The sequence below is a fragment of the Dendrobates tinctorius genome, unplaced genomic scaffold (genome assembly GCF_039654945.1).
Source record: "Dendrobates tinctorius isolate UK_male_01 unplaced genomic scaffold, ASM3965494v1 ptg000005l, whole genome shotgun sequence".
NCBI classification, from domain to species: domain Eukaryota; kingdom Metazoa; phylum Chordata; class Amphibia; order Anura; family Dendrobatidae; genus Dendrobates; species Dendrobates tinctorius.
The window spans coordinates 28,286,136-28,312,874 of record NW_027361673.1 but is presented as its reverse complement, the minus strand read 5'-3'; the positions used below and the strand labels follow the sequence as shown (position 1 = coordinate 28,312,874).

The following is a 26,739-nucleotide window of genomic DNA, read 5'->3' as shown; positions in this document are numbered from 1 at the left end:
CTCTTGGTTTGCTGATGTGTAGTAATGAGAATATAATCCTGTGATAAACTCCACATGAGTAACATGTATACTGCATTGTTAATCTCCACCCACGCTCAGGCCTTAGATCTCAACCGTGTAAATAATGATATTTGGGGGGGTACGCCGTACCCTCAGGGGTCTCACAGCAGATGGAATCCTGGGAAGTGCTGAGGGCCGTGTGCTCTCTGGTAAAGCATGAGTTTTCCTAATTCTTTTGTTACTTATGCGCATAGTTTGTACTTGTAGACACTGGCCTCTTCCTGGCCCATAGGAGCTGACTTGTGGCACAGAGATTATCTTCTTGGTACTCCTTTAGTGGGTCTCTGTGCCCTAATATGCCACCCTCTCTGAGTAGCGTATTAGATATTCAGGTCCAAACTCCTAATCTAATGGCAGCAAAAAACAAATGCCGTGATGTTTGGCTAATAGGAGAGCACATCACTTGTGAGAGAGGAGACCTCCCTAATATAAATAGCTCCAACATATTCCGTAGCACTTTACAGCTAAGCAGGGACATGTATAGACAATATAACAGTATCACATATTACAATGGGAAGAGCCAGATCCCTGCACACAATCTACAAGGAATGAAGACATCGGCCGCATTCACTGTGACCTGTAGAATTAGGAGAATTGGTCACAATCTGTACAACTTTCTCCAGCTTAAAAAAATGACCAGTTTAATTATGGACTGGGTAAAAAGACGCTTTTACATGCTATATTAGATGAAGAGACCAGCCCCTTCTGGAATAGAGGTGGTACACAAGTAGGACACCAAATCTGTCATCCATATCGTAAGGAATTTGGCCCACTGCTTGGTGTATTCAACAAAAGCATTTATTGAGCTGTGATTCTGTGCTGACAGAGTCCCTTTTAAGAGGAATTTGTTGTACCTTTGTTACACCTCTTCACTTTTTTCTTTTTTTTTTTTTTTTAAGGGGGGATGGCAAAACTTTCTTAATCATACAAGAACTTTTCATCAGTATACCGACCATTGTCTACTTTGTCCGCGTGCCCATTTGTACCAACAAGATGGCATCTGTGTATATGTAATATAGAGTTTTGTGAAAGTATTAACCCCCTTGGCATTTTTCGGTTTTGCTACCTCACAAACTGGAATTTCATTTTTTTTTTTTTTTTTTGTTTGCATCAGCTCATGTAAAGAACATTTCTACAACTGTGAACATTTGGGTTTCTTTTCATTATGTAGAAAACCACAAATGGGACAAAATAACTGAAAATTTCAGTGTGCATAACTATTAACCCCCCCCTAAAGTCTATACTTTGCTGAGTCTCCTTTTGCAGCAGTTACAGTTGCAAGTTGCTTTGAATAAGTCTCTGAGGTTTCCATTTCTTGCCACTGGGATTTTTGCCCATTACTCAAGGCAAAACTGCTCCATGTTCTACACCACATGATGCTGCCATCACCCTGTTTCACTGTGAGAATGGTGTTCTTGGGGTGATGAGCTGTATTGGTTAGGCACCAGACCTGGCGTTTACCTCGGTGGCCAAAAAGTTCAATTTTGGTCTCAATTGACCACAGCACCTTCCTCCATACACATTTGGGAAGTTTCCCATATGTCTTTTGGCAAACTCAGTACGAGCTATACAATTTTTGCCTGTAAGTTAAAGGCTTTTTTTTTTTTTTTCTGGCCACTCTTCCATAAAGGCCACCTCTATGAACTCTGTCTTATTGTGGTGTGGTCATATGAACAGATACTACAGTCTCTGCTTAGAAACTCTGCAGCTCCTTCAGGGTTACATTTGGTCTCTGTGCAGCCTCTGTTTATTGCCCTCCTTGCCAATGCTGAGAGTTTTGGGGAGCAGCCATCCCTTGGCAGGCTTGTTGTGGTACCATGTTTTTTCCATTTGATAATGGATTTGATGGTGCTCCGGGGGATCATCACAGATTGGGATTTTTTTTTTTTTTTATAATCCAATCCTGACGTGTTTGGAGATCCCCTTGATCTGCATGGTGGCCTTTCAGTAAAGGTGTGTATATACTGATAGAAATGTGACACTTAGATTGCACACAGGTGGACTTCCTTTCACTAAGCATGTGACTTAGGCTAGTTTCACACTAGCGTTTATTCGACGCAGCGCACGGCGCCGCTAAGCCCCGCCCCCTGCCAGCTCCCTGCCCGCCCCATCCGGTCATCGCCGCCTACTATCGCACATGGACGCTTGCGATCTGCGCACCCTATCTTTAGCATAGGGTGCGCTGGCCGTGCGCTAGTAGGATTTTGGCGTGCGCTGCGCACTTTTGAAGGTGCGCCAGTGTGCGCCGAACGCAGCATGTTGCATTTCGGCGCACCTTCAAAAATGCGCAGCGCACGCCAAAATCCTACTAGCGCACGGCCAGCGCACGATCTGCTCACCCTATGCTAAATAAAGATGGGGAGCACAGATCGCAAGCATCCATGTGCGATAGTAGGCGGCGATGACCGGATGGGGCCGGCAGGGGGCGGGGCTTATCGGCGCCGTGCGCTGCATCGAATAAACGCTAGTGTGAAACTAGCCTAATTAAGGACATTTCTTGCATCAAAAATTTTTAGGGGTTTCATATCAAAATATGTGAATACATATGCACATGCCAATTTTTAGTTGTTTGGTCCCATAGATTTAATTTGTCTATATTTTTCTCACTTCACTAATTTAGAGTATTTAGTGCTGATGCATCACACTCAAGTCGGATTACAAAAATATTTAAACAGGTTGTATTGTTATAAAATAGGTAAAATGATAAGGGAAGTGAATACTGGCACCTTTTGAAATTTGTTCCAGAAAATGTTTTGCAATTACACATGTTTTGTTATACACATTTATTTGCTTTGTGTGTATTGGAAAAACACAAAAAAGAGTAAATAAAAATTGGACATAATTTCACACAAACTCAAAAATGGGCCAGACAAAATTGTTGGCACTTTTCCAAAATTGTTTGTAAAAAAAAAAAAAAAAAAAAAAAACAAAAAAAAAACTTTGTTTCAAGCATGTGATGCTCGTTCAAACTCGCCTGTGGTAAGTAACAGGTGTGGGCAATGTGAAAATCACACCTGAAACATGATAAAAAGGGGAGAAGTTGGCTCAATCTTTACATTGTGTGGAAAAATATCAACAATTTCAAGATTACATGTCCATCTCCAGAGATCTTGATGTTGATTTGTCCACAGTGTGCAACATAATGAAGTTTACAACCCATAGCACTGTAGCTAATCTCCATGGACATGGACGGCGGAGAAACTGATGAAAAGTTGCAACGCAGGATAGTGCGGATGGTGTATAAGCAGCCCCAATCAAGTTCCAAAGAAGCTCAAGCTGTTCTGTAAGGCTCAGGGAGCATCAGTGTCAGCGCAAACTATCCGTCAACATTTGAATGAAATTAAATGCTATGGCAGGGAGACTCAAGAGAACCCTACTGCTCACACAGACATAAAAAAGCTAAACTACAGTTTGCCAAAATGTACGCAAGTAAGCCAAAAATCCTCCTGGGAAAGTGTCTTGTGGGGGAAAAACACCGTGCCTACAGTCAAATATGGTGTATATTCAAAAATGTTTTGCTGCCTTTGGCAGTGTGTGGCTTGACTGTGCAAGACATCATGAAATCTGAAGATTGCAAAAGGATTTTGTATTACTGTGAAGCACCCAGTGTCAAATTTAGGTTTGCTTCCTAGGTCATGTCTTCCTTCAGGACAATGACCCCAAACATACTTCAAGAAGCACCCTGAAATGGATGGAAACAAATCGCTGGACAGTTCTGAAGTGGCAAAATGAGTCCGGATATAAATCCCTTTGAACACCTGTGGAGAGATCTTAAAATGGCTGTTGGGAGAAGGCACTTTCAAATATGAGAGACCTGGAGCAGTTTGCCAAAGAAGAATGGTCCAAAATTCCAGTTGAGACGTGTAAGAAGCTTGTTGATGGGTTTAGAAATTTATAGATTGCAGTTATTTATTCCAAAGGGTGTACAACCAATTAAGTTGAGGGTGCCAGCAATTTTGTCTGGGCCACTTTTGGGATTTTGTGTGAAATTGTCCAATTTACCTTTTTTTTTCCCTCTTCCTTTTTTTGGTATGATTCCAATAAACACAAAGGAAATAAACAAATGTGAATATCAATACGTGTAAATGCAATAGTTTTCTGGGAAAAATACTTAAATTTCTGGTACAATTTCAAAGATGGTAACACTTTTAGGTGTGTGTATGTTATATATTTTTTTTTTATAATAGATCAAAAGCCGGAGCATCAACAGTGTAAGGTGGGTGTAAAGCGTCCCTGACAAAGACCGAACCAACCAGATAAGAAGCAAAGAATGGTGGCAGAACACCAAACAATTTGGCAAAAAAAAAAAATGGATTATTAGCCTGTAGAGTTGGGTGAACCCTGACAGAAATGTTTTGACTTTCGTACCGGATAGTCTCTGTTTGGACTTGAACAACAAACACGGACTTTCTGCTGAAGTCCAGTGTTCAGGATAAGCCCGTGGTGACTGAGAGAGACTGCTTAGATTGTTGGTTGGTGGGTTGTTTTTTTTTTTTTCTTTTTCACCAGACAAAAACCACATGTGAATAGTCTCCTAGGCTAGAATGGGTACATATTCTAACTCTGGGAAATGCAGATGGTACATGTATGTGTGAAAACTGACATCTGAATGAGGCCTGAAACCATTTTGTTTTAGTTTTTGAGCTTTACATGCTGACCAGCTACATTTTTCTTTTCTTTTTTGCCTTTGTAAATATTATAAGAGGGAAAATTGCTGTATGCTTTATCATTAATTTACATAATAATAAAAAAAAAATGTATTTGCTGCTTAAGATGCGTTGCTGCCCAGGCGCCATCGTTGTGTAATCTCCTCATTGTGCATTCTGCACTGCTGTTCCGGCGCTAGGACTGAATCCTGCGATTCATTATAAATGAAAAACATGCTGTTCCATTCAGACATACAAGAAAATTCTTGGAAATGCCACACACATTTAAGGAAATTGGAGTCAGACTTGTATTGTAGTGTGAATGAATCTGAAGAGTAGTAAAATGAACTGCTAGGCCTACGGTAAATGCCAAATGTTGGACACAGTTTAAGGGCCCCATGTTGCCTTTTAGCTCATTTGTGAGCCTCTGTCGCCTTCAGAATTACAATTACCGTGTACGCCATTATTTGTGCTATGTCTGTACCACGGGCGGCTTTTGGGTATGTGCGTAAATGCATTACAACATACTGTTTATGATGATGTTACACCACATGTTGTGCTGACTTACAAGATGTGTATATAAGAAAGTGGAACTTCCTCTTTACATTGCTCCTTCGATGTCCCTTAAGATAACAAAAACAGATATTTCTTATTTTTCTTGTCATATAAAGTCAATCTTTGTAATGTCTCCTAGTTTTTATAATATGACGACTTGATATATTTTCATGACTACTTGGCCATGCCATAACCTGTTTTACAACACTCTTCCCACTACAAGTTAAAAATGCATTTATGGCACAAATAACTAATATTGTTCTGAATCTCTAACTCTGTATCTTGCCATACGCTTTTTGAGTGGGCGGCTTGTCTTTATCATGACTCTACCAGCACTATAGGTGCTGAAACATATTTTCTTTCACTTTCCAGTATGCATTGCTTCAGCCAGGGACCAAACTAAAAGCCAGTCTTTCTCTTCATACTTTGGGTTTGTACATAAGGATCACATCACTTGTTTTTCCCTACACTAGGAAAAGTGTATTATGCTGACATAGATCCTGTGTACCTGTTTTTGGGTTGACATTCTTAACTTCAGAGACCCTAAAAAGCCACAGTACATAATTATGATTAATATAGTCTTGCTCACATTTTGTCATGTTCCCCTTTTGCAAAGTAATCCATCAAGGTGACCTTCTGTGACCTATGGAAGCCTAATGCCCCTCGCTTTCTCCGTAAACTATTAGTGCTGAGTAACCTTGGAAGATCAGGGTCTGTTATGGGGGTCATACTATTTGAAGTCTTCTCAACTGCCATCTTTGGTTGGGTAAAACAGTTTCTATGGTTTCTTATTGTCAGAGGGATTCCTTTATTTTAGAAAAAAAAAAGTGTTTACTAATCTGCCTTGATCCTGGGCGACCAATAGACCATGAAAGTTGTGATTTGTGTATTTTGAGACTAGTTGTAGGGCTGATATTAAGGCATAGTTTGGTATTGTAAAGGCTCATGTGTGGTTTTTGTCCTGTTCTCATTTTAGATATTTGGAGTCTGGGTGTCATCCTGTTCATGCTTGTGTGTGGGACGCCTCCATTCCAAGAAGCCAATGACAGTGAAACTCTGACGATGATCATGGACTGTAAATATACTGTACCCAAGCATGTGTCCAAAGGGTGTAAAGAGTAAGTGTTGATTTTTCTTTTTGGGGAACTTCTGTTTTTTTCCATATCATATGAAGTACCAGATTAATAAAAAACTAGCTTCCAGGAGCAGTAGTCATCTATAATATCAGCCCTACTGAGACGATCTGGGAAAGGGATCACACCCTACCTACCATTATGGCCCATTATTCTGGTATCAGAATGTTACATATTACTTTGTACTATACTTCTTAGCTGGTCCTCCAACAATGGATGTTTAAGGCTAGGTTCACATTAGCGTTTGAGTCCGCAGTGTATCATCCGCAAACGCATGTTTACGCAGCGCTTTTTTATGCGCATCATCTTACGCATGATGGAAAAAAAGCATGTGTTTGTATGCGGTTTTGCATGCGTTTGCATTTATGCGCATGCGTTCGATATGACACCAGACAACAATGGGTGTGTCTCATGGGATTTCTATTTACATTTTGAGCAATGCATGCGTATCAAACGCAGGCGTATGCATAGACAGTAATGCGTTGTTGTTTTTTTTTTTTTTACGTACTTATCTGCATGTGCATGCCTGCACATATATGACGCCTCAAAAATGCAACATGTTGCGTTCGCCGGACTCTGCCGCACACTGTGAAGCGACGCATGCGTACGCATCCGCAAGCAAACGCATGCCCCTGCGTACACCATGTTAAAGATATGTACACATGACGCATGCAGGTCTATGCGGATCAAACGCTGTGCACAGGTAAGCAAATGTGAAACCAGCCTTACAAAAGCCTGTAGTAGTTGGATATAATGGGACATTGCCTTCATGGATTTTTGAAGATTGCTTTGGCTAAAGAAAACATTTTAAGGAGTCACTAATACTAATGCAGTCAATTCTTTTACATTTTAGCAGCCAAGTAATAAGTCTCAATAGAGAGTAATGGTTACATTGGCTACCTTAGTGTTTTTTAAATTATTTTTATTAGTGCAAACTGCTAACTGCATTAAAGTAGACCTACTCGTTAAATTTCAGGTTGATCTCTGACAGGTCCATATCTCTGGTCCATAAGACTCAGAGCTAGTCCTATTCCTTCCAAATTTCATGAGTTTTTAACTGATGCAATAGGAACCAATTTTATAATAAAACAAAAAAAGGTGTCTTCCTTTCACTGGGAAAAAAAAGGGAAGGAAAAAAAGAACTGATGCAACTAGGATGACACCTAAGATAAAAATGTGTTCCTTTTCTCTCGGATGGTAACACACTCAGGTGTGTGAATGTAGCCTAATATAGAAGATTGGTATACCGCTTGGATATGTACGTATGTGTTTTCTGTCTGTTCACTTTACCATAACTGCGCTTCGTCACTTCTATTCCCAGCCTGATCACACGGATGCTCCAGAGAGATCCTAAAAGAAGAGCATCTCTAGAGGAAATTGAAAACCATCCTTGGCTGCAAGGAGTTGATCCATCACCTGCGACAAAATACAACATTCCTCTAGTGTCCTATAAAAACCTCTCCGAGGAGGAACACAATAGCATTATACAGAGGATGGTCTTGGGTGACATAGCTGATCGAGATGCCATTGTGGAGTAAGTGCTTTCTACCCATTTCCCACCAATGTTTTATTATTGAGCTGAATTTTGAACATGTTTTGTTTTACACAGCACAGATAACTCAGTTTTTTAATTTGTATGGGTCTTGCATGGAAAATGGCTTGATACCTTGTTTTGTTTTTATAATTTCAGTGCCTTGGAAACCAATAAATACAACCACATTACGGCCACATACTTCTTGTTGGCTGAGAGAATTTTGCGTGAGAAGCAAGAAAAGGAGATTCAAACACGGTCTGCCAGTCCTAGTAACATCAAGGCCCAATTTAGGTACTGATCTATGTATCAAAATAAATTGATGGTGTGTCCTTAGGTAGCTCGTAAATATTAGATCAGAGGGTCCAATTCCCAGCACCCCTTCAAATACGTTATTTAAAAAGTCTTTAGTACAAGTGTCACTTCATGAGAATTGTGACTACTAAATACAGAACTAAACCAAAGAAATGAGCCAGGGCATATAGGTATACATGCACTGTGTATGAGTATGTTCACTGTGGCCATTTAACAGACAAGACCCAATATAAAACAAAATGAGCATATACCCTACAGCAAATGAGGAAACTAGTAGTATTACAAATCAGAGTACTTAACACAATTTTCATTAAAAAAGTGTCAAAGCCATCCCACTGCGACAAGGTGTACTGATTCAGGAGAGTCCTATCCTCTAGTATTTAAAACCTCACCTTGTGTCAGCCGACCTACAATATAGATGGTTGTAGAGCAAGACCGGGGCCTGACTTTTCAGACACCGTTCCCATGGGAAGTTATATCGATGATGCGAAACTGTACCTAGAAAACATTGAAGTAGACCCCTTTTTAAACATCTGATCTGCAGGGCTACGAGGAGTTAGACCTCCATTGATGAAATAGTAAAGCACCATCCTTGGGAGAGACAATAATACAGGATTGATCTACCCATTCCCTATTTCAACTTGAACTAATCAAGTTTTTGCTGCGAAATCATTCATTGTATCCCATTAAAATAAGTTATTAATCTAGTCTCCAGTTCTTCTACATGCAATGTGTGCAGCACAAACTTGGATACCATAATTAGGCTGTCTTGCCAGGAATTAGAATATTGCTGCCTAGATGACTGCATTACATTTACCAATATTGGATGACCACACACATTAGATTTTTCTTGATGGATCCATCTATTTAGCTTGGTTTGCTTGCATGCTAATATCTGTAGTGGTTGGATGATGATTCTCTCATACGTACCAATGGTTTAACGAAGATCAGTTGGATTTCCACTTGTATCTTATTCTACAAAGTGGTGATGGTGTTTTTTTTTTTTTTTTCTTCCAGCTTATAGCTTGTGTCTATGAACAACTTAAAGGGTTGTCACTATGTGAAAAAAATGCTACTTAAAAACCGTATTTCCCCTTGTAAAATGGAAAATATGCTATATTCCGTTCTGTACCAGTGCGGGGTCTCCAGTTTTGAGCTGCTGTGCTCCTACTACCTTCAGACGAACCTCAGGTGTTCGAAGGAATTGAGAGCGCAGCAGCCCATTAGTGATTGCTGATTGGCATAACCATTCTATACGAGCCTCTAGAGACCCTGGAACCAGACGCAAGTATGGAGTAATTTTATTATACGAGGGGTAATATTTTTAGAAAGGGGGTTGCCCAGTTAGTGGACAACCCCTTTAATGGCTATGGTTACTTTTATATTTGAGGAACTACATGTTAATAAATAGTACTTAAGTTGATGTGGAAATATACTGGATATTCATATAAGGGAACCACTTTGTAAAGTTAATAATAATAGGTCTCATTTGCCCAGAGGAAAAAGTAACTGTTCATTAGTGATGAGCGAACGTACTCGGATTAGATGTTATCCAACCATGCTCAGATGCTAAGAGTGTCTTCAGCATACTCGAATTAGTTAGGTCCATATATATTTGGACAGAGACAACATTTTTCTAATTTTGGTTCTACAGTCATGGCCAAAAGTTTAGAGAATGACACAAATATTATATTTTCACATGATCTGCTGCCCTCTGGTTTTTATGTGTGTTTGTCAGATTTTTTTGTCACATACAGAAATATAATTGCAATCATATTATGAGCAACAAAAGGTTATATTGACAGAATGAGTTAATGCAGCAAGTCAATATTTGCAGTGTTGACCCTTCTTCTTCAGGACCTCAGCAATTCTCCCTGGCATGCTCTCAATCAACTTCTGGATCAAATCCTGACTGATAGCAGTCCATTCTTGCAAAATCAATGCTTTTTATTTTGTCTGAATTTGAAGGTTTTTGTTTGTCCACCCGTCTCTTGATTGACCACAAGTTCTCAATGGGATTAAGATCTGGGGAGTTTCCAGGCCATGGTCCCAAAATCTGTTTTGTTCCCTGAGCCATTTAGTTATCATCTTTGCTTTATGGCAAGGTGCTCCATCATGTTGAAAAAGGCATTGTTGATCGCCAAACTGCTCTTGGACGGTTGGGAGAAGTTGTTCTTGGAGGACATTCTGGTACCATTCTTTATTCATGGCTGTGTTTTTAGGCAAGACTGAGAGAGAGCCCATTCCCTTGGCTGAGAAGCCACCCCACACATGAATGGTTTCAGGATGCTTGACAGTTGGCATGAGACAAGACTGGTGGTAGCGCTCACCTGGTCTTCTCCGAATAAGCCATTTTCCAGATGTCCCAAACAATCGAAAAGGGGATTCATCAGAGAAAATGACTTTACCCCAGTCCTCAGCAGTCCACTCCCTGTACTTCTTGCAGAATATCAGTCTGTCCATGATGTTTTTTCTGGAGAGAAGTGGCTTCATTGATGCCCTCCTTGAGACCAGGCCTTGCTCCAAGAGTCTCCGCCTCACAGTGCATGCAGATGCACTCACACCTGCCTGCTGCCATTCCTGAACAAGCTCTGCACTGCTGGTAGCCCGATCCCGCAGCTGAAACACTTTTAAGAGACGGTCCTGGCGCTTGCTGGTCTGTCTTGGGCGCCCTGGAGCCTTTTTGGCAACAAGGGAACCTCTCTCCTTGAAGTTCTTGATGATGCGATAGATTGTTGACTGAGGTGCAATCTTTCTAGCTGCGATACTCTTCCCTGTTAGGCCATTTTTGTGCAGTGCAATGATGACTGGACGTGTTTCTTTAGAGATAACCATGGTTAACAGAAGAGAAACAATGATGCCAAGCACCAGCCTCCTTTTAAAGTGTCCAGTGGTGTCATTCTTACTTAATCATGACAGATTGATCTCCAGCCTTGTCCTCATCAACACCCACACCTGTGTTAATGGAGCAATCACTGAAACGATGTTAGCTGGTCCTTTTAAGGCAGGGCTGCAATGATGTTGAAATGTGTTTTGGGGGATAAAGTTAATTTTCTAGGCAAATATTGACTTTGCAAGTAATTGCTGTTAAGCTGATCACTCTTTATAACATTCTGGAGTATATGCAAATTGCCATTAGAAAAAATGAAGCAGTAGACTTTGTAAAAATTAATATTTGTGTCATTCTCTAAACTTTTGGCCATGACTGTAGACATTACCACAATGAATTATTAAAAAAAAAAAAAAAATTCAGATGCAGTTGAAGTTCAGACTTTCAGTTTTCATTTGAGGGTATCCACATTAAAATTGGATGAAGGGTTTAGGTGTTTCAGCTCCTTAACATGTTGTACCCTGTTTTTAAAAGGGACCAAAAGTAATTGGACAGATTAAATAATTGCAAATAAAATATTAATTTCTAGTACTTGGTTGAAAACCCTTTGTTGGCAATGACTGCCTGAAGTCTTGAACTCATGGACATCACCAGACGCTGTGTTTCCTCCTTTTTGATGCTCTGCCAGGCCTTCACTGTGGTGGTTTTCAGTTGCTGTTTGTTTGTGGGCCTTTCTGTCTGAAGTTTAGTCTAACAAGTGAAATGCATGCTCAATTGGGTTGCGATCAGGTGACTGACTTGGCCATTCAAGAATATTTCACTTCTTTGCTTTAATAAACTCCTGGGTTGCTTTGGCTTTGTTTTGGGTCATTGTCCATCTGTAGTATGAAACGACGACCAATCAGTTTGGCTGCATTTTGCTGGATCTGAGCACACGGTATGGCTCTGAATACCTCAGAATTCTTTCGGCTGCTTCTGTCCAGTGTCACATGAATAAACACTAGTGACCCAGTGCCACTGGCAGCCATGCATGCCCAAGCCATCACACTGCCTCCGCCGTGTTTTACAGATGATGTGGTATGCTTTGGATCATGAGCTGTACCACACCTTCGCCATACTTTTCTCTTTCCATCATTCTGGTAGAGGTTGATCTTGGTTTCATCTGTCCAAAGAATGTTCTTCCAGAACTGTGCTGGCTTTTTTAGATTTTTTTTAGCAAAGTCCAGTCTAGCCTTTCATTTGAGGGTATCCACATTAAAATTGGATGAAGGGTTTAGGAGTTTCAGCTCATTAACATGTGCCACCCTGTTTTTAAAGGGACCAAAAGTAATTGGACAATTTCATGGACAGGTGTGGGCAATCCCTTCGTTATGTCACTCTCAATTAAGCAGATAAAAGGCCTGGAGTTGGTTTGAGGTGTGGTGCTTGCATTTGGAAGGTTTTGCTGTGAAGGAAACATGCGGGCAAAGGAGCTCTCCATGCAGGTGAAACAAGCCATCCCTAAGCTGCAAAAACAGAAAAAACCCATCCGAGAAATTGCTGCAACATTAGGAGTGGCAAAATCTGCAGTTTGGTACATCCTAAGAAAGAAAGCAAGCACTGGTGAATTCATCAATGCAAAAAGACCTGGGCGCCCACGGAAGACAACAGTGGTGGATGATCGCAGAATAGTCTCCATGGTGAAGAGAAACCCCTTCACAACAGCCAACCAAGTGAACAACACTCTCCAGGAGGTAGGCGTATCAATATCCAAATCTACCATAAAGAGAAGACTGCATGAAAGTAAATAGAGGGTTCACTGCACAGTGCAAGCCATTCATAAGCATCAAGAATCAAAAGGCTAGACTGGACTTTGCTAAAAAAAAAAAAAAAAAAAAAAACATCTAAAAAAGCCAGCACAGTTCTGGAAGAACATTCCTTGGACAGATGAAACCAAGATCAACCTCTACCAGAATGATGGAAAGAGAAAAGTATGGCGAAGGCGTGGTACAGCTCATGATCCAAAGCATACCACATCATCTGTAAAACATGGCAGAGGCAGTGTGATGGCTTGGGCATGCATGGCTGCCAGTGGCACTGGGTCACTAGTGTTTATTCATGTGACACAGGACAGAAGCAGCCGAATGAATTCTGAGGTATTCAGAGCCAAACTGTGTGCTCAGATCCAGCCAAATGCAGCCAAACTGATTGGTCGTCGTTTCATACTACAGATGGACAATGACCCAAAACATAAAGCCAAAGCAACCTAGGAGTTTATTAAAGCAGAGAAGTGGAATATTCTTGAATGGCCAAGTCAGTCACCTGATCTGAACCCAATTGAGCATGCATTTCACTTGTTAAAGACTAAACTTCAGACAGGCCCACAAACAAACAGCAACTGAAAACCACTGCAGTGAAGGCCTGGCAGAGCATCAAAAAGGAGGAAACACAGCGTCTGGTGATGTCCATGAGTTCAAGACTTCAGGCAGTCATTGCCAACAAAGGGTTTTCAACCAAGTACTAGAAATGATCATTTTATTTACAATTATTTATTCTGTCCAATTACTTTCGGTCCCTTTTTAAAAACAGGGTGGCACATGTTAAGGAGCTGAAACTCCTAAACCCTTCATCCAATTTTAATGTGGATACCGTCAAATGAAAGCTGAAAGTCTGAACTTCAAGTGCATCTGAATGGTTTTGTTTAAAATTCATTGTGGTAATGTCTAGAACCAAAATTAGAAAAATTTTGTCTCTGTCCAAATATATATGGACCTAACTGTAAGTTCCGGCCTGGACCAAGGGAATGCAGTGGACGTGGTGTACATGGACTTTTCAAAAGCTTTTGATACGGTGCCACACAAAAGGTTTATACATAAAATGAGAACAATGGGGATAGGGGAAAATATGTGTGAGTGGGTTAAGAGCTGGCTCAGAGATATGAAACAAAGGGTGGTTATTAATGGCGCACACTCGGACTGGGTCACGGTAAGCAGTGGGGTACGACAGGGGTCAGTAACTGCATCTGAATTGTTTTGTTTAAAATTCATTGTGGTAATGTCTAGAACCAAAATTAGAAGGATGTTGTCTCTGTCCAAATATATATGGACCTAACTGTATATGTTCGAGTCCCGGCAGCTGCATGTCTCGCAGCTGTTAAACAGCTGAAACACATGCAGGTATTATCTAACACTCATGTGAGACAGAGCGGGGACCCGAACATATTATTTGCGCATGCTGAAGACATTCTGTTAGCATGGTCCGATAACGCCTTATTCGAGCATGTTCACTCATCACTACTGTTATTGAATTGGTTAAAAATGGTTAAAAAAAAAAAAAAAAAAATGAACTGTAAAACTGAATATCATAGAATCGTAGAGTTGAAGGGACCTCCTGGGCCATCTGGTCCAACCCCCTGCTCAAAGCAGGATTCGCTAAATCATCCCAGTCAGATGTCTGTCCAGCCTCTGTTTGAAGACTTCCATTGAAGGAGACCTCACCACTTCTCGTGGCAGCTTGTTCCACTCCTTGATCACTCTAACTGTCAAAAAGTTTTATTCTAATATCTAATCTGTCTCCTCCCATTCAGTTTCATCCCATTGTTTCTAGTCTTTCCTTGTGCAAATGAGAACAAAGTTGATCCTTCTACAATGTGACAGTCCTTTAAATATTTGTAGACAGCTATTAAGTCTCCTCTCAGTCTTCTCTTTTGTACATAATCTAGCAGGTGTAGTTTAACATTTGAAAATTGATATATTTTTTCACTCTTTATTGAGAAATTGTTTCTTAACTGTCAGTACAAAACGTCCAAAGATATTTAGAAACTACTTTGCTATAAGCCTCCAAAGCAGGGCTGTGGAGTCGGTAAGCCAAACCTGCGACTCCGGCTCCTCAATTTCCCTTACACCGACTCCACGACTCCGACTCCCACATATATTGCTTATATTTAAGTGAAAAATTTATTGTAGTACAATGTGAACATCAGACATTTAATCATTTCTATGATCCAATAATCAAGATATTTAGATAGAACATAATATCTATTTATTGGAATACAACTTTAGAACACAAAAAACTGTAATAAATTGTAAATATGTAATACACTGTATTCATGTACATGTATACGGTACAGACCAAAGTTTGGACACACCTTCTCATTCAAAGAGTTTTCTTTATTTTCATGACTATGAAAATTGTAGATTCATTCTGAAGGCATCAAAACAATGAATTAACACATGTGGAATTATATAATTAAAGTGTGAAACAACTGAAAATATCTTATATTCTAGATTCTTCAAAGTAGCCACCTTTTGCTTTGGTTACTGCTTTGCACACTCTTGGCATTCTCTTGATGAGCTTCAAGTGGTAGTCACCAGAAATCGTCTTCCAACAGTCTTGAAGGAGTTCCCAGAGTTGCTTAGCACTTGTTGGCCATTTTGCCTTCACTCTGCGGTCCAGCTCACCCCAAACCATCTCGATTGGGTTCAGTTCTGGTGACTGTGGAGGCCAGGTCATCTGGCGTAGCCTGGAGCTTTGTTTGAGGCCATTGTCCTGTTGAAAAATAAATGATGGTCCAACTAAACACTAACCGGATGGAATAGCATGCCGCTGCAAGATGCTGTGGTAGCCATGCTGGTTCAGTATGCCTTCAATTTTGAATAAATCCCCAACAGTGTCACCAGCAAAGCACCCCCACACCATCACACCACCTCCTCCATGCTTCACGGTGGGAACCAGGCATGTAGAGTCCATCCGTTCATCTTTTCTGCGTCGCACAAAGACATGGTGGTTGGAACCAAAGATCTCAAATTTGGACTCCTCAGACCAAAGCACAGATTTCCACTGGTCTAATGTCCATTCCTTGTGTTCTCTAGCCCAAACAAGTCTCTTCTGCTTGTTGCCTGTCCTAAGCAGTGGTTTCCTAGCAGCTATTTTACCCTGAAGGCCTTCTGCACGAAGTCTCCTCTTAACAGTTGTTGTAGAGATGTTTCTGCTGCTAGAACTCTGTGAGGCATTGACCTGGTCTCTAATCTGAGCTGCTGTTAACCTCCGATTTCTGAGACTGGTGACTAGGATGAACTTATCCTCCGCAGCAGAGGTGACTCTTGGTCTTCCTTTCCTGGGCGGTCCTCATGTGAGCCAGTTTCTTTGTAACTCTTAATGGTTTTTGCCAATGCACTTGGGGACACTTTCAAAGTTTTCCCAATTTTTCGGACTGACTAACCTTCATTTCTTAAAGTAATGATGGCCACTCATTTTTCTTTACTTGGCTGCTTTTTTTCTTGCCATAATACAAATTCTAACAGTCTATTCAGTAGGACTATCAGCTGTGTATCCACCAGACTTCTGCACAACACAACTGATGGTCCCAACCCCAATTATAAGGAAAGAAATCCCACTTATTAAACCTGACAGGGCACACCTGTGAAGTGAAAACCATTTCCGGTGACTACCTCTTGAAGCTCATCAAGAGAATGCCAAGAGTGTGCAAAGCAGTAATCAAAGCAAAAGGTGGCTACTTTGAAGAACCTAGAATATAAGACATACAGTATTTTCAGTTGTTTCACACTTTTTTTTGTTAATTATATAATTCCACATGTGTTAATTCATAGTTTTGATGCCTTCAGAGTGAATCTACAATTTTCATCGTCATGAAAATAAAGAAAACACTTTGATTGAGAAGGTGTGTCCAAACTTTTGGTCTGTACTGTGTGTGTGTGTGTGTGTGTGTGTGTATATATATATATATATATATATATATATATATATATATATATATACACACACACACTATGACTTATCTCGTCTAAGATAAAGCCTAGATCCTCAGGCTACATTCACACTATGGGCGTAGCCAGGATCAAACCTGGGGGGGGGGTGCAGAATCTCATCTGTTCCGCAGAATTTCATACTGCACACCTCAGCTGCTGCAGAACCTCATACTTCACACCCCTACACTTGAAAAGCCTGCACCTTAAGAAGATGTGGTGATGAATGCAGTCTATTTATTCCAACTATCAGTTGATGTTACTGAAGACGAGCAATGCCTGTCTTGGGCGTCCTTTTGGGCAGCTATGAGGTGTACCTGACTGGTGCTAAAAAAAAAAAAAAGAGTGTTAGTGCTATCCGGCTTTCATTCTTTTTGGTACAGATATGATATGGATAGACAGATATGGATATATAGAGCAGATTTCTATTCTGCTTTTGCTATTGAAAACATTATCTGTGAGCTCAAAAACCTTTCAGGTGATGCGTTTTTTTTCAAAAGCTGATCTGCTTTTGCAACAGAAAAACGTATCCTCAAAAAATGCAGGAAAAACGCTGTGTGTGAATGTAGCCTTAGATCAGGAATAGAACAGTCATTTATAGGACATTTCATAACTTTCCCAAATTCCTATGAAAAAATATTCAGCATATTCTGCATTGAACTACTGTACCCAATTTATTATATATTTTAGGAGTCTGAGTCGGTCCATTTTATTCCGACTCCACCAAAATGAGCACTGACTCCGACTCCACAGCCCTGCTCCAAAGGATGGCGCTACAGCTGCTGTCGCATTCCACTGATCCCTCTTGGCTAGCATAGAGGGGAGCAGACTGCATATAGACTGTGGGTCACTGTAATGATTGCACCCCACACTAACTGGTGTTTTTCCTCCATTTAAATCCATTTGCTATACAACGCAATGTTAATAATAAAAAAAAAAAAATCAGAAAAAAAATGGAAAATGAGCATAATGAGGTGAACTGACACAAACCGCTCCTTTCACCATTGAAATCAATAGGCTGTAACTGATCAGTTATGTTCTCTGTTTTTTTCACTTTGAACACAGGAGAGAATATAATGGAAAGCCACTAATGTTTTTTGCCCATTTCGATCAATGAGTAGACTGCTCTAGTTGCTACTGAAAGGCAGGCAGGTTGTTTGGAGCTACATTTATATTATTTTTTCTGTGTAATTGTCTACAATTTTGAGTAACCTTTTGTTCTAACTAACGCACTCAATGATAATGTTTGACTGGAGATTTTTACTGCTTAAGTTGTAGTTTTATTTCTCTTCAGTGTTTGCACTGGATCTTCACATCTGCGTCTGCTTACCAGCGCGGCGGTGCTTATTTGTATCGTAGCAACTGGAAGGGGCAGAGACTGGCCGGGCTCTTGGGATTGCTCCTATTGTGTCCATTAAATGAGAACTGTAATCAAGTAAAGTCAAATATAAATCTGCCACAAATGGCACACAAGGTCTTGCACGTGTCTAATGGCAGAAAAAAAGCACTAAATGCATTTGCTGGGCTGATAATTTACTTATATAATGCTGCATTATGCCAATTTGTTCCAGGTCTAATTGGCAAAATAATATCTGCACCCCGGCAAACCTAATCCATTTGTGTTCACACACTAGGTGGCAAGAATTTACAGACTATTCATTGTAACTTAATGTTCTCACTTTTTGTTTATGTAGTGTGTTTTTATTAACTCTGATTTTATTTTTCAGACAATCATGGCCCACAAAGATTGATGTTCCACAAGACTTGGATGATGATCTGACGGCCTCTCCATTAGCCCATGTGTCTGGTCCACCAACACCAGCACGCAGCGCAGAAAATGTACTGAACGGTCATAGAAATAAAGGCCTTGTTGAACCACTGAAAAAGGAGGATGTACCAGATTTTTCAAGCCCAGCAACTTCAGGAGTGCCTCCTGTGGCCATGAATCCATCAACAAGTGGTAGGAAATGTCTCTTCAGAGTTGAAGAAGACGAGGAGGAAGACGAAGAAGAGAAAAAGCCTATCCCACTTTCAACCCAAGTTGTTTTACGACGCAAGCCCTCTGTTACAAATCGACTAACGTCTAGGAAGAGTGCCCCTGTGCTCAACCAGATCTTTGAAGAAGGAGAGTCTGATGATGAGTTTGATATGGATGAAAACCTTCCTCCAAAGCTTAGTAGATTAAAAATGAACATAGCATCTCCTGGTACTGTGCATAAAAGATACCACAGAAGGAAAAGCCAAGGACGAGGATCGAGCTGCAGCAGCTCTGAAACAAGTGACGATGACTCTGAGAGCAGGAGGCGACTGGATAAAGATAGTGGCTTCACCTATTCTTGGCACAGAAGAGACAGCAGTGAAGGTCCACCGGGAAATCAGGGTGATGGGGGAGGACAAGGTAAACCAAGCAATGGAAGTACAGGTGTTGACAAAACAAGTCCAAGTGATAGCAAAGGAGGTGGCAGTCCATCCAATACTTCTGGCGGGAACACCAACAATTCCTCCGGGAACAGCCGTAACTGCTCTGGTTCTGGAAACTCAATGCAGCAGTCCACAAGAAGTGCAGGAGAACTTGTAGAAAGCCTGAAACTCATGGGTTTGTGTTTAAGTTCCCAACTCCATAATGGGGCCAAGTATATAATTGACCCTCAAAATAATCTGTCATTCTCAAGTGTCAAAGTGCAGGAGAAGTCCAGCTGGAAGATGTGCATTAGCTCCAATGGCACTGCCACTAAAAGCGCATCTACTGGGAGTATAAAATTCTTCTCTGACCAAATGTCAGACACTGCTAATGAACTAAAACTTCTGAAGAGTAAGAACTTTAAGAACAATGTTTTACAGCTACCTCTTTGTGAAAAAACAATATCTGTGAATATCCAGCGGAATCCCAAGGAGAGTCTACTATGTACCGCTAGTCAGGCCAGCTGTTGCCATGTAATTTAACAGTCGCTTGATGTACCTAGCAGTGTGGCACCATTTTTCACAGCTGTGGACATTTACTGTTTTTGTCTATACCATTTTGTCGTCTTATGTATATAGATTTTTTTTTTTTTTTTTAAGTGGGCTTTGTGGGCAGTTATTTATTACGGTTTTATGTTTTTGCCAGGTAGATCAGCAGCACGTTGTATTTCCATGCAGGCTGCCCGCTGACACTTTTTCGGTAGCTCATCTTGAATATTTTTACTGTGTAAATTTCAATTGTTTTAACGAAAACAAAACGAAATCACTTTGAGTGACCTTCAAACATACATTGTAAGGAGCACTTACAAATCTCATTTTCAGCACTTAAGCTAAGGAGACCTTTTTTTTAGATTTCCTTATTTTTCGCATAATTCCAGTCCTTTAGTATTGTGATTGTGACGTACTATTTTGTGTGTCTGAGAGAGAACCAAAGCAATAATGTTTCATGGTAGAATCCTCCTCTGGGGTGGTTTCATATATTCCAAGGCTTGCACTGAAATATAGTTTCCCAATATGTCAGGTCCCTCTTTTTGTCTTGCGAATATTAGAATCTACTTTGAACTAGCCTTGAAAATTAAGTAGTGTCCCCAAAAAATTACTCCAACTTTCACCTTTTTAGTTTTTCACAAATGAAGACCTTCCGGATTTCTTCCCTCCTGTCTAGTGAGCCTCATTAGTAAAGGTTTAAGAGACCATGTATGTATGTACTCAATTCAGCTAAGGGCCACATGCACACGTGCAGTATTTTCAGTACTAACGGAGTTTTTTTACCCCAGTATTTGTAAGCCAAAACCAGGAGTGGAACAGTCAGAGGAAAAGCATAATAGAAACATTTGCACCACTTCTATATTTTTCACCCACTCCTGGTTTTGGCTTGCAAATAATGGGGTAAAAAACTCAAATACTCAATGTGCGCATGTGGCCACACTGTTGTATCACAGGAGTAATCACTATTTGTGGTGGTTGACATCGCCAGGTCGGGCCGCATGGCTTTGTAAGGATTGTGTACTATAACGTCTCTAAGTACCGGTAAAACAAATACATATTAATGAAATAAGAGCAAAAACTTAATTATTATACAAATGATTTTTTTCTGTATTGTATGATTTTTTTTTTTTTTTTTATCTAATTCTAATGTATCTACTGTAATCAAACATGCCTAATGTCTGCTACAATGGCTCCTAGTCTGGCGTAACCCCCTAACACCGATGAATCTATTTGGCAGTGTAAGTCACCGAAAATCTAGTGACTGTTTTTTGTGGGAATATCAAATCTTTTGGAAACTTCACTGTCCACCATTTAAGAGTAAATGATTCAGCACAGAATTTTGAACACTGTATTAAACTTTGCTCTGGTTTCTAATACAAAACCATATTTACAACCTAATTTTGGACCTATTTAAAATCAAAAATGTCCTGGCGTTCAAGAGTGGACATAATGCACTTTTCCACCATAAGCTTTTTGACACTCGTTTGCTTGCTGTGGAATAAAGGCATTGTCTCATCGGAGTTGGTCCCTTTCAGGATGATGATGGCCACAGGTTTTGGTCTTGGTAACCGAGGCATACGTATTCCTTGTAAAGGACGCTGCAGACAAAATGTAATATTACAAGACAGATAAATGGCCATCTCAAATCAGAACAGATGCCTATTCTGGTTGATAGAAGGGGTCATATGAAGAAAACATCACTCTATGATGTGCACATGCCCTATAGGGCACATAGAAAGGGATTGTCTTCATGATTCAACCCTTTTAACAAATATTTTCCCTTTGCACTAGTTTTTGATCCACTTGCATTATTAAAGATTTTTTTCCAACATTTTCCCGAATAAGCTGAGTTAGATTTTTAATGAGCCTGTACTAAGGCTGAATTCACACGGCCGACGTTCACAGCGTGAATATGGGCATCGATGTCTGCACCCATTGTGGGTCTGCTGTCGTAAACTCAACTGTTTCCTAGGCATATTATTAGGTTCTTGCGTTCTGTTTAGGAGACTCTCGGTCGGTCCATACATCACAGTACGTGCTCAGGCTGTAAATGCTGAAGGTGTGAAACAGCCTAAACGTGCACTGTTGGCCCTGTTCACACACTGACTTGATGCTGTTTTCTCCAATTAAATCCAGAGACCTCTGCAACCCTTGCATTTGAAAGGGGTTTATGTGCAATGAAAACAATTCTGTGCAGATTTTTGTCAGCGCAGCAGAGAAAAATCCACAGTTCTAATAAGTGGTAGCATGCTACCTACCGTATATACTCGAGCATAAGTCGAGGCACCTAATTTTGCCACGAAAAACTGGGTAAGCTTATTGACTCGAGTATAAGCCGGGTTATGCATTGTCCCCTCATCCCTGTCCTGGTATGTGGATCCTCCCACATTCTGTCCTCGTATGTGGGTCCCCGTCCTGTGCTGGTATGTGCCCCCCCCCCCCCCCCCAATCCTGTCCTGGTATGTGCCCCCCCCCCCAATCCTGTCCTGGTATGTGCCCCCCCCAATCCTGTCCTGGTATGTGGCTCCACCCCCCAGTCTTGTCCTGGTATGTGGGTGTGGGTCCCTGTCCTGTCCTGGTATGTGCCCCCCAATCCTGTCTTGGTATGTGGATGTGGGTCCCCGTCCTGTCTTGGTATGTGGGTGTGGGTCCCCGTCCTGTCTTGGTATGTGGGTGTGGGTCCCCGTCCTGTCCTGGTATGTGGGTGTGGGTCTCCGTCCTGTCCTGGTATGTGCCCCCAATCCTGTCCTGGTATGTGGCTCCACCCCCAATCCTGTCCTGGTATGTGGGTGTGGGTCCCCGTCCTGTCCTGGTATGTGCCCCCCAATCCTGTCCTGGTATGTGGGTGTGGGTCCCTGTCCTGTCTTGGTATGTGGGTGTGGGTCCCTGTCCCGTCTTTGTATGTGGCTCCTGTCCTGTACCTTATTGAGCGGTACCACGTGACCGCTCTGCACAGGAACAAGCTGCCAGCCCCGGGACAAGGAAGATGCAGGGATGGATCCAGCGACGCCAGGAGGATGAGTATGATGTCTTCTGTTAGGCCTCTTTCACACTTCAGTCTTTTAGAATCAGTCACAATCCGTCAAAGTGTTGAAAAAAACGGATCCTGTGCAGATTGTAAAAAACTGATGCACCGGATCAATTTTAAAGGGACAGAATTAGAGAGATTTTATGTGCCAGAAAGGCTGTGGGGGTAATATTGTTCCGGGCATGTTCAATTAGAAAAAACTGAATCCAGCGACGGATTCTGTCTTTTGCCGGACAGCGACGGATCCTGCGCCTTCAGGCTTCCATTATAGCCAAAGACGGACGGCGCTGGATCCGTCGCTGTCCGGCTTTTCGACGTACACAAAAAACGTTACTTTGTTGTCTCCGACTGACAAAGAATTTATTATGGATCCGTCAAATGACGGATGAAACGGACGGCCATCCGTCACAATCTGTCGCTAATACAAGTCTATGAGAAAAAAATGGATCCAGCGGGCAAATTTGCTGGATCCGTTTTTTTCACAAAACGACGGATTTTGACTGACGCCAAAAGTCTGAGGTGTGAAAGAGGCCTTAGCCGGCGGCTGCAGCTGTCACTGTGCCACAGCTGCTGGCTCCTGTCTCTCCCCCCTCCCCTGCCAGCAATGAGTCGTGTATAAGCTGAGAGGGGAGCTTTCAGCACAAAAAAGTGCTAAAAATCTCGGCTTATACACGAGTATATATGGTACTTTAGATTGAAACGCCTCAGATTATCCCTATTGAATTACAATCCGGCTTATCCTTGTTGGAGATCTGTTCCACAAATGGCAAATTCACTGGAGACATCCGAGGGTCAGCATTGGAGTGTTGCTGTGGAAATATACATTAGATTTTAAGTTGATGTGTGAACATGGCCTTACTGGTAATATGCAGCTAGATTTTGGCAAATGCTGTAGAACTTTTTTTTGCATTGGAGATATATAGATTATATAGATATATAGATTATATATATATATATATATATATATATATATATATATATATATATATATATATATATATATATATATATATCCACTAAATGGCTGCCTTTATCGTGTCTTGTTTAGATAGTATAAATTCAAGAACTAAAATAATAAGCGTTGTCTCCCCAGTGGAATGAACATAAGATCTACAAATATGATATACTACTAGAATAGTGAATAAAATATATCTTATAAATTTGTTAAATATATGAAAGGGAAGAGAAGGGAAAATTCGAACAGGTGGAAAAATGTACAGGGAGGATGCAGGGCAAAAATATGCACTAATAAAACCGCAGCATAATCATATCCATGATCCAAGGGGGTGAACACAATAACAGATGCCAAATCAATGACTGTCTATTCACAAATCCATATATAGATATTTAATTGTATTAAAGGAATATATATGTCTGCAGTGAATCAAGTAAGCCGGATCTGTATGGATAAAAATCAAGGTGTGTAAAGCCCCCGTTACACACTGCGATATCGCTAGCAATATGGCTGTAAGGTCACCGATTTTGTGACGTTGCAGCGATATTGCTAGTGATATCGCTGTGTCTGATACTTACCTCCGACCGGATCCCCCGCTGGTCGCGCGAGAAGCTTCTGGACCATTCCTCGTCGGTCACTTCCTGCGGCGCTTCCTGCTGTGATGACGAGCGACGCGTGGAGCCGGGCGGGAGGACACAGGATCGCCGCGTCTGACAGGTAAGTAGCAATCCCCGTCCCCTGCGATGTCGCTGGTGAGATCTGCCTGTGTGGCAGCTCACTAGCGAACACCTAGCGATGCACCAGCGATCCTGACCGCGTCATATCGCTGGTCGGGATCGCTGGTGCATTGCTAGGTGTAACGGTACCCTAAGGTAAGTGTGCAAATGTTACCAGCAATAGACAGTCAGCTGCTGAATAAGTGTGTGTATGTATGTGTGTGTGTATATATGTATATATATATATGTGTGTGTATATATGTATATATATGAGTGTGTGTGTGTATGTATGTATATATATATATATATATATATATATATATATATATATATATATATATATATATATATATATATATATATATATATATATATATATTAGAGAGCGAAATGGTTCGCTAATAGAATCTGACTCCATGGAAGAGGAAAACCATACTAATAAATGGTTGCCAGGATTCAGTCACCTTAAGTAACAAAAATATATAGCTAGTAAAATTCCTATGTATATAAAGTGCATAAGTCGGTAAACGGCAGAATACTGACCAACACAAGGAGCCCCGAACCAGCCTGCACCTGTCCTGACGTGCGCTTTGTGGGGTTTGATCCCCCTCGTCACTTGATTAGTGATTTATCTGCATATTTTTGCCCCGCACTCTCCCTGTACGTTTTTCCACCTGTTTGAATTTTCCCTTGTTTTCCCTTTCATATATTAACAAATTCATGATTCTAGTTGTGTATCATATTTGTAGGTCTTATGTTTGTGTCTTGTTTAGAGTCCACTTTGAGGAGTGCAAAAAAGTTGTTTCTTTTTTATAAAGAATGGTAAGCTGACTGCATTGTGTAAGAGAATAGACCGAGCTGGTTTAATACATTGGTCCCTGTGCTCCGTGAACAGACAACCAAAGACCTGGAACATGGACAGGAATTATGTAGTCAAACACTGGTCTTTACATCTCTCCTGAGTCCGTCATGAATCTTTCACTCCTTACCTACTAAGCTGACACGTGTACAGATAGTATCAGCCGTCTAGCTTCATGACCAAACGGATAGACACATTTTAGCTTGCTTATTTATTTATTACCCTGTAACATGGTAAAGCCATAGAAAAGGTTTGGCTGAGGAGCCCTAAAGCCCGGATACGTTGTAAATGAATAGAGATATATCATTATAGAAATTGATAAATTTTACTGTAATGTATAAAACGGCCATATTTTTTTTTGTTCCTAAAGGGCATTGGCAATAACTTATTTTGCAGCTGACTTTCCAAGCTTTGTAAATATGTTATATTATTTTTATGTGCGGCCTTGGAATGGCACTTTCTAACTCTCCCTCCCCATGCATCTGCTGTTTCCAACTGTTTATATATACATATGTATATACGGTGCTGACTTCTGAATGGCTGTGTCGACAGATAATGCTGCATATAGATGTATTATAATAACCCTATTAGATATGTATGGTTGAAACCCGGGGTGTACAGCAGTTAATCTGTTTCTAAACTTGTTCACAAGTGAGTGTGTGCATGTGACGTCCGTCATGTTTCCTTGGTCTCTAAATGGGAAGGAGAAATTAAGCACTACATTGCGATAATATCGGACCAAACTATTAGCGTGCGCTCAACCTTTCTTGTACCCTCGATTGTCTTCAGAAGTTGCATATAGTTACATTAGTGTACAAATTAAATATTGTGAAAATCAATAAAGTCTTGTATTTTTCCTGTATATGTATATGATGTAACTGGCAACAATATGTAGCTGAAGATCTAAAAACCTGTGTAGGTGTAAGGCTGTAGCACTAAAATGAAGTTGTGTTCAGTATCAGTGTGTCTTATACCTATGGTGAAAGCAAATCAACCAACGATGTGTACAAGGGTCAATAGAGTAGCGTAGGAACGCTTAACTTTACCTGTGTTAGGTCAATCCTTTTATTTGCAGACGAGAGCAAATAAATAAAGAAGCTGTGGAACAAAGGAATTTTTATCTCCCTTTTGTTTTCCTCTTCCGTTCTTGCACCAAAAAATCGTGGTTGAATGTTAGTGTGATCTACTACAGGCTGTGACTCCTACTACTTTATATAGTTTGTATGCATAAGCCTGCATTATATTTTGTATTGCATTGATGGAAGGCCACTGCTCTGCTGTATTATAGCATTCATCAAGGTAGGTCACCGCGGCGGTCAATAATTGCGATGTGGCACTACGGTAACACATCACCGCTGCAGGGATCCGTCAGCGTAAAAGGGGGTGATGGAGAATTAGCTGGGAAAACTTGTAATTGA

General features: G+C 40.8%; 1 protein-coding gene across 3 annotated transcripts in view; it reads left to right on the top strand.

Annotated features, from left to right (window-relative positions):
* The window catches only part of SNRK (SNF related kinase), an 85,526-nt gene extending 59,091 nt beyond the window's left edge, over positions 1-26,435 (top strand). For all 3 annotated transcript variants that reach the window (XM_073569055.1, XM_073569047.1, XM_073569062.1), the window contains 4 exons: positions 6,238-6,379; positions 7,716-7,928; positions 8,085-8,219; positions 18,542-26,435. In XM_073569055.1, coding sequence (XP_073425156.1) covers positions 6,238-6,379; positions 7,716-7,928; positions 8,085-8,219; positions 18,542-19,757 — 1,706 coding nt within the window. In that variant the 3' untranslated portion in view covers positions 19,758-26,435. The remainder of the gene's footprint in view (positions 1-6,237; positions 6,380-7,715; positions 7,929-8,084; positions 8,220-18,541) is intronic.
* The last annotated feature ends 304 nt before the right edge of the window (positions 26,436-26,739 follow it).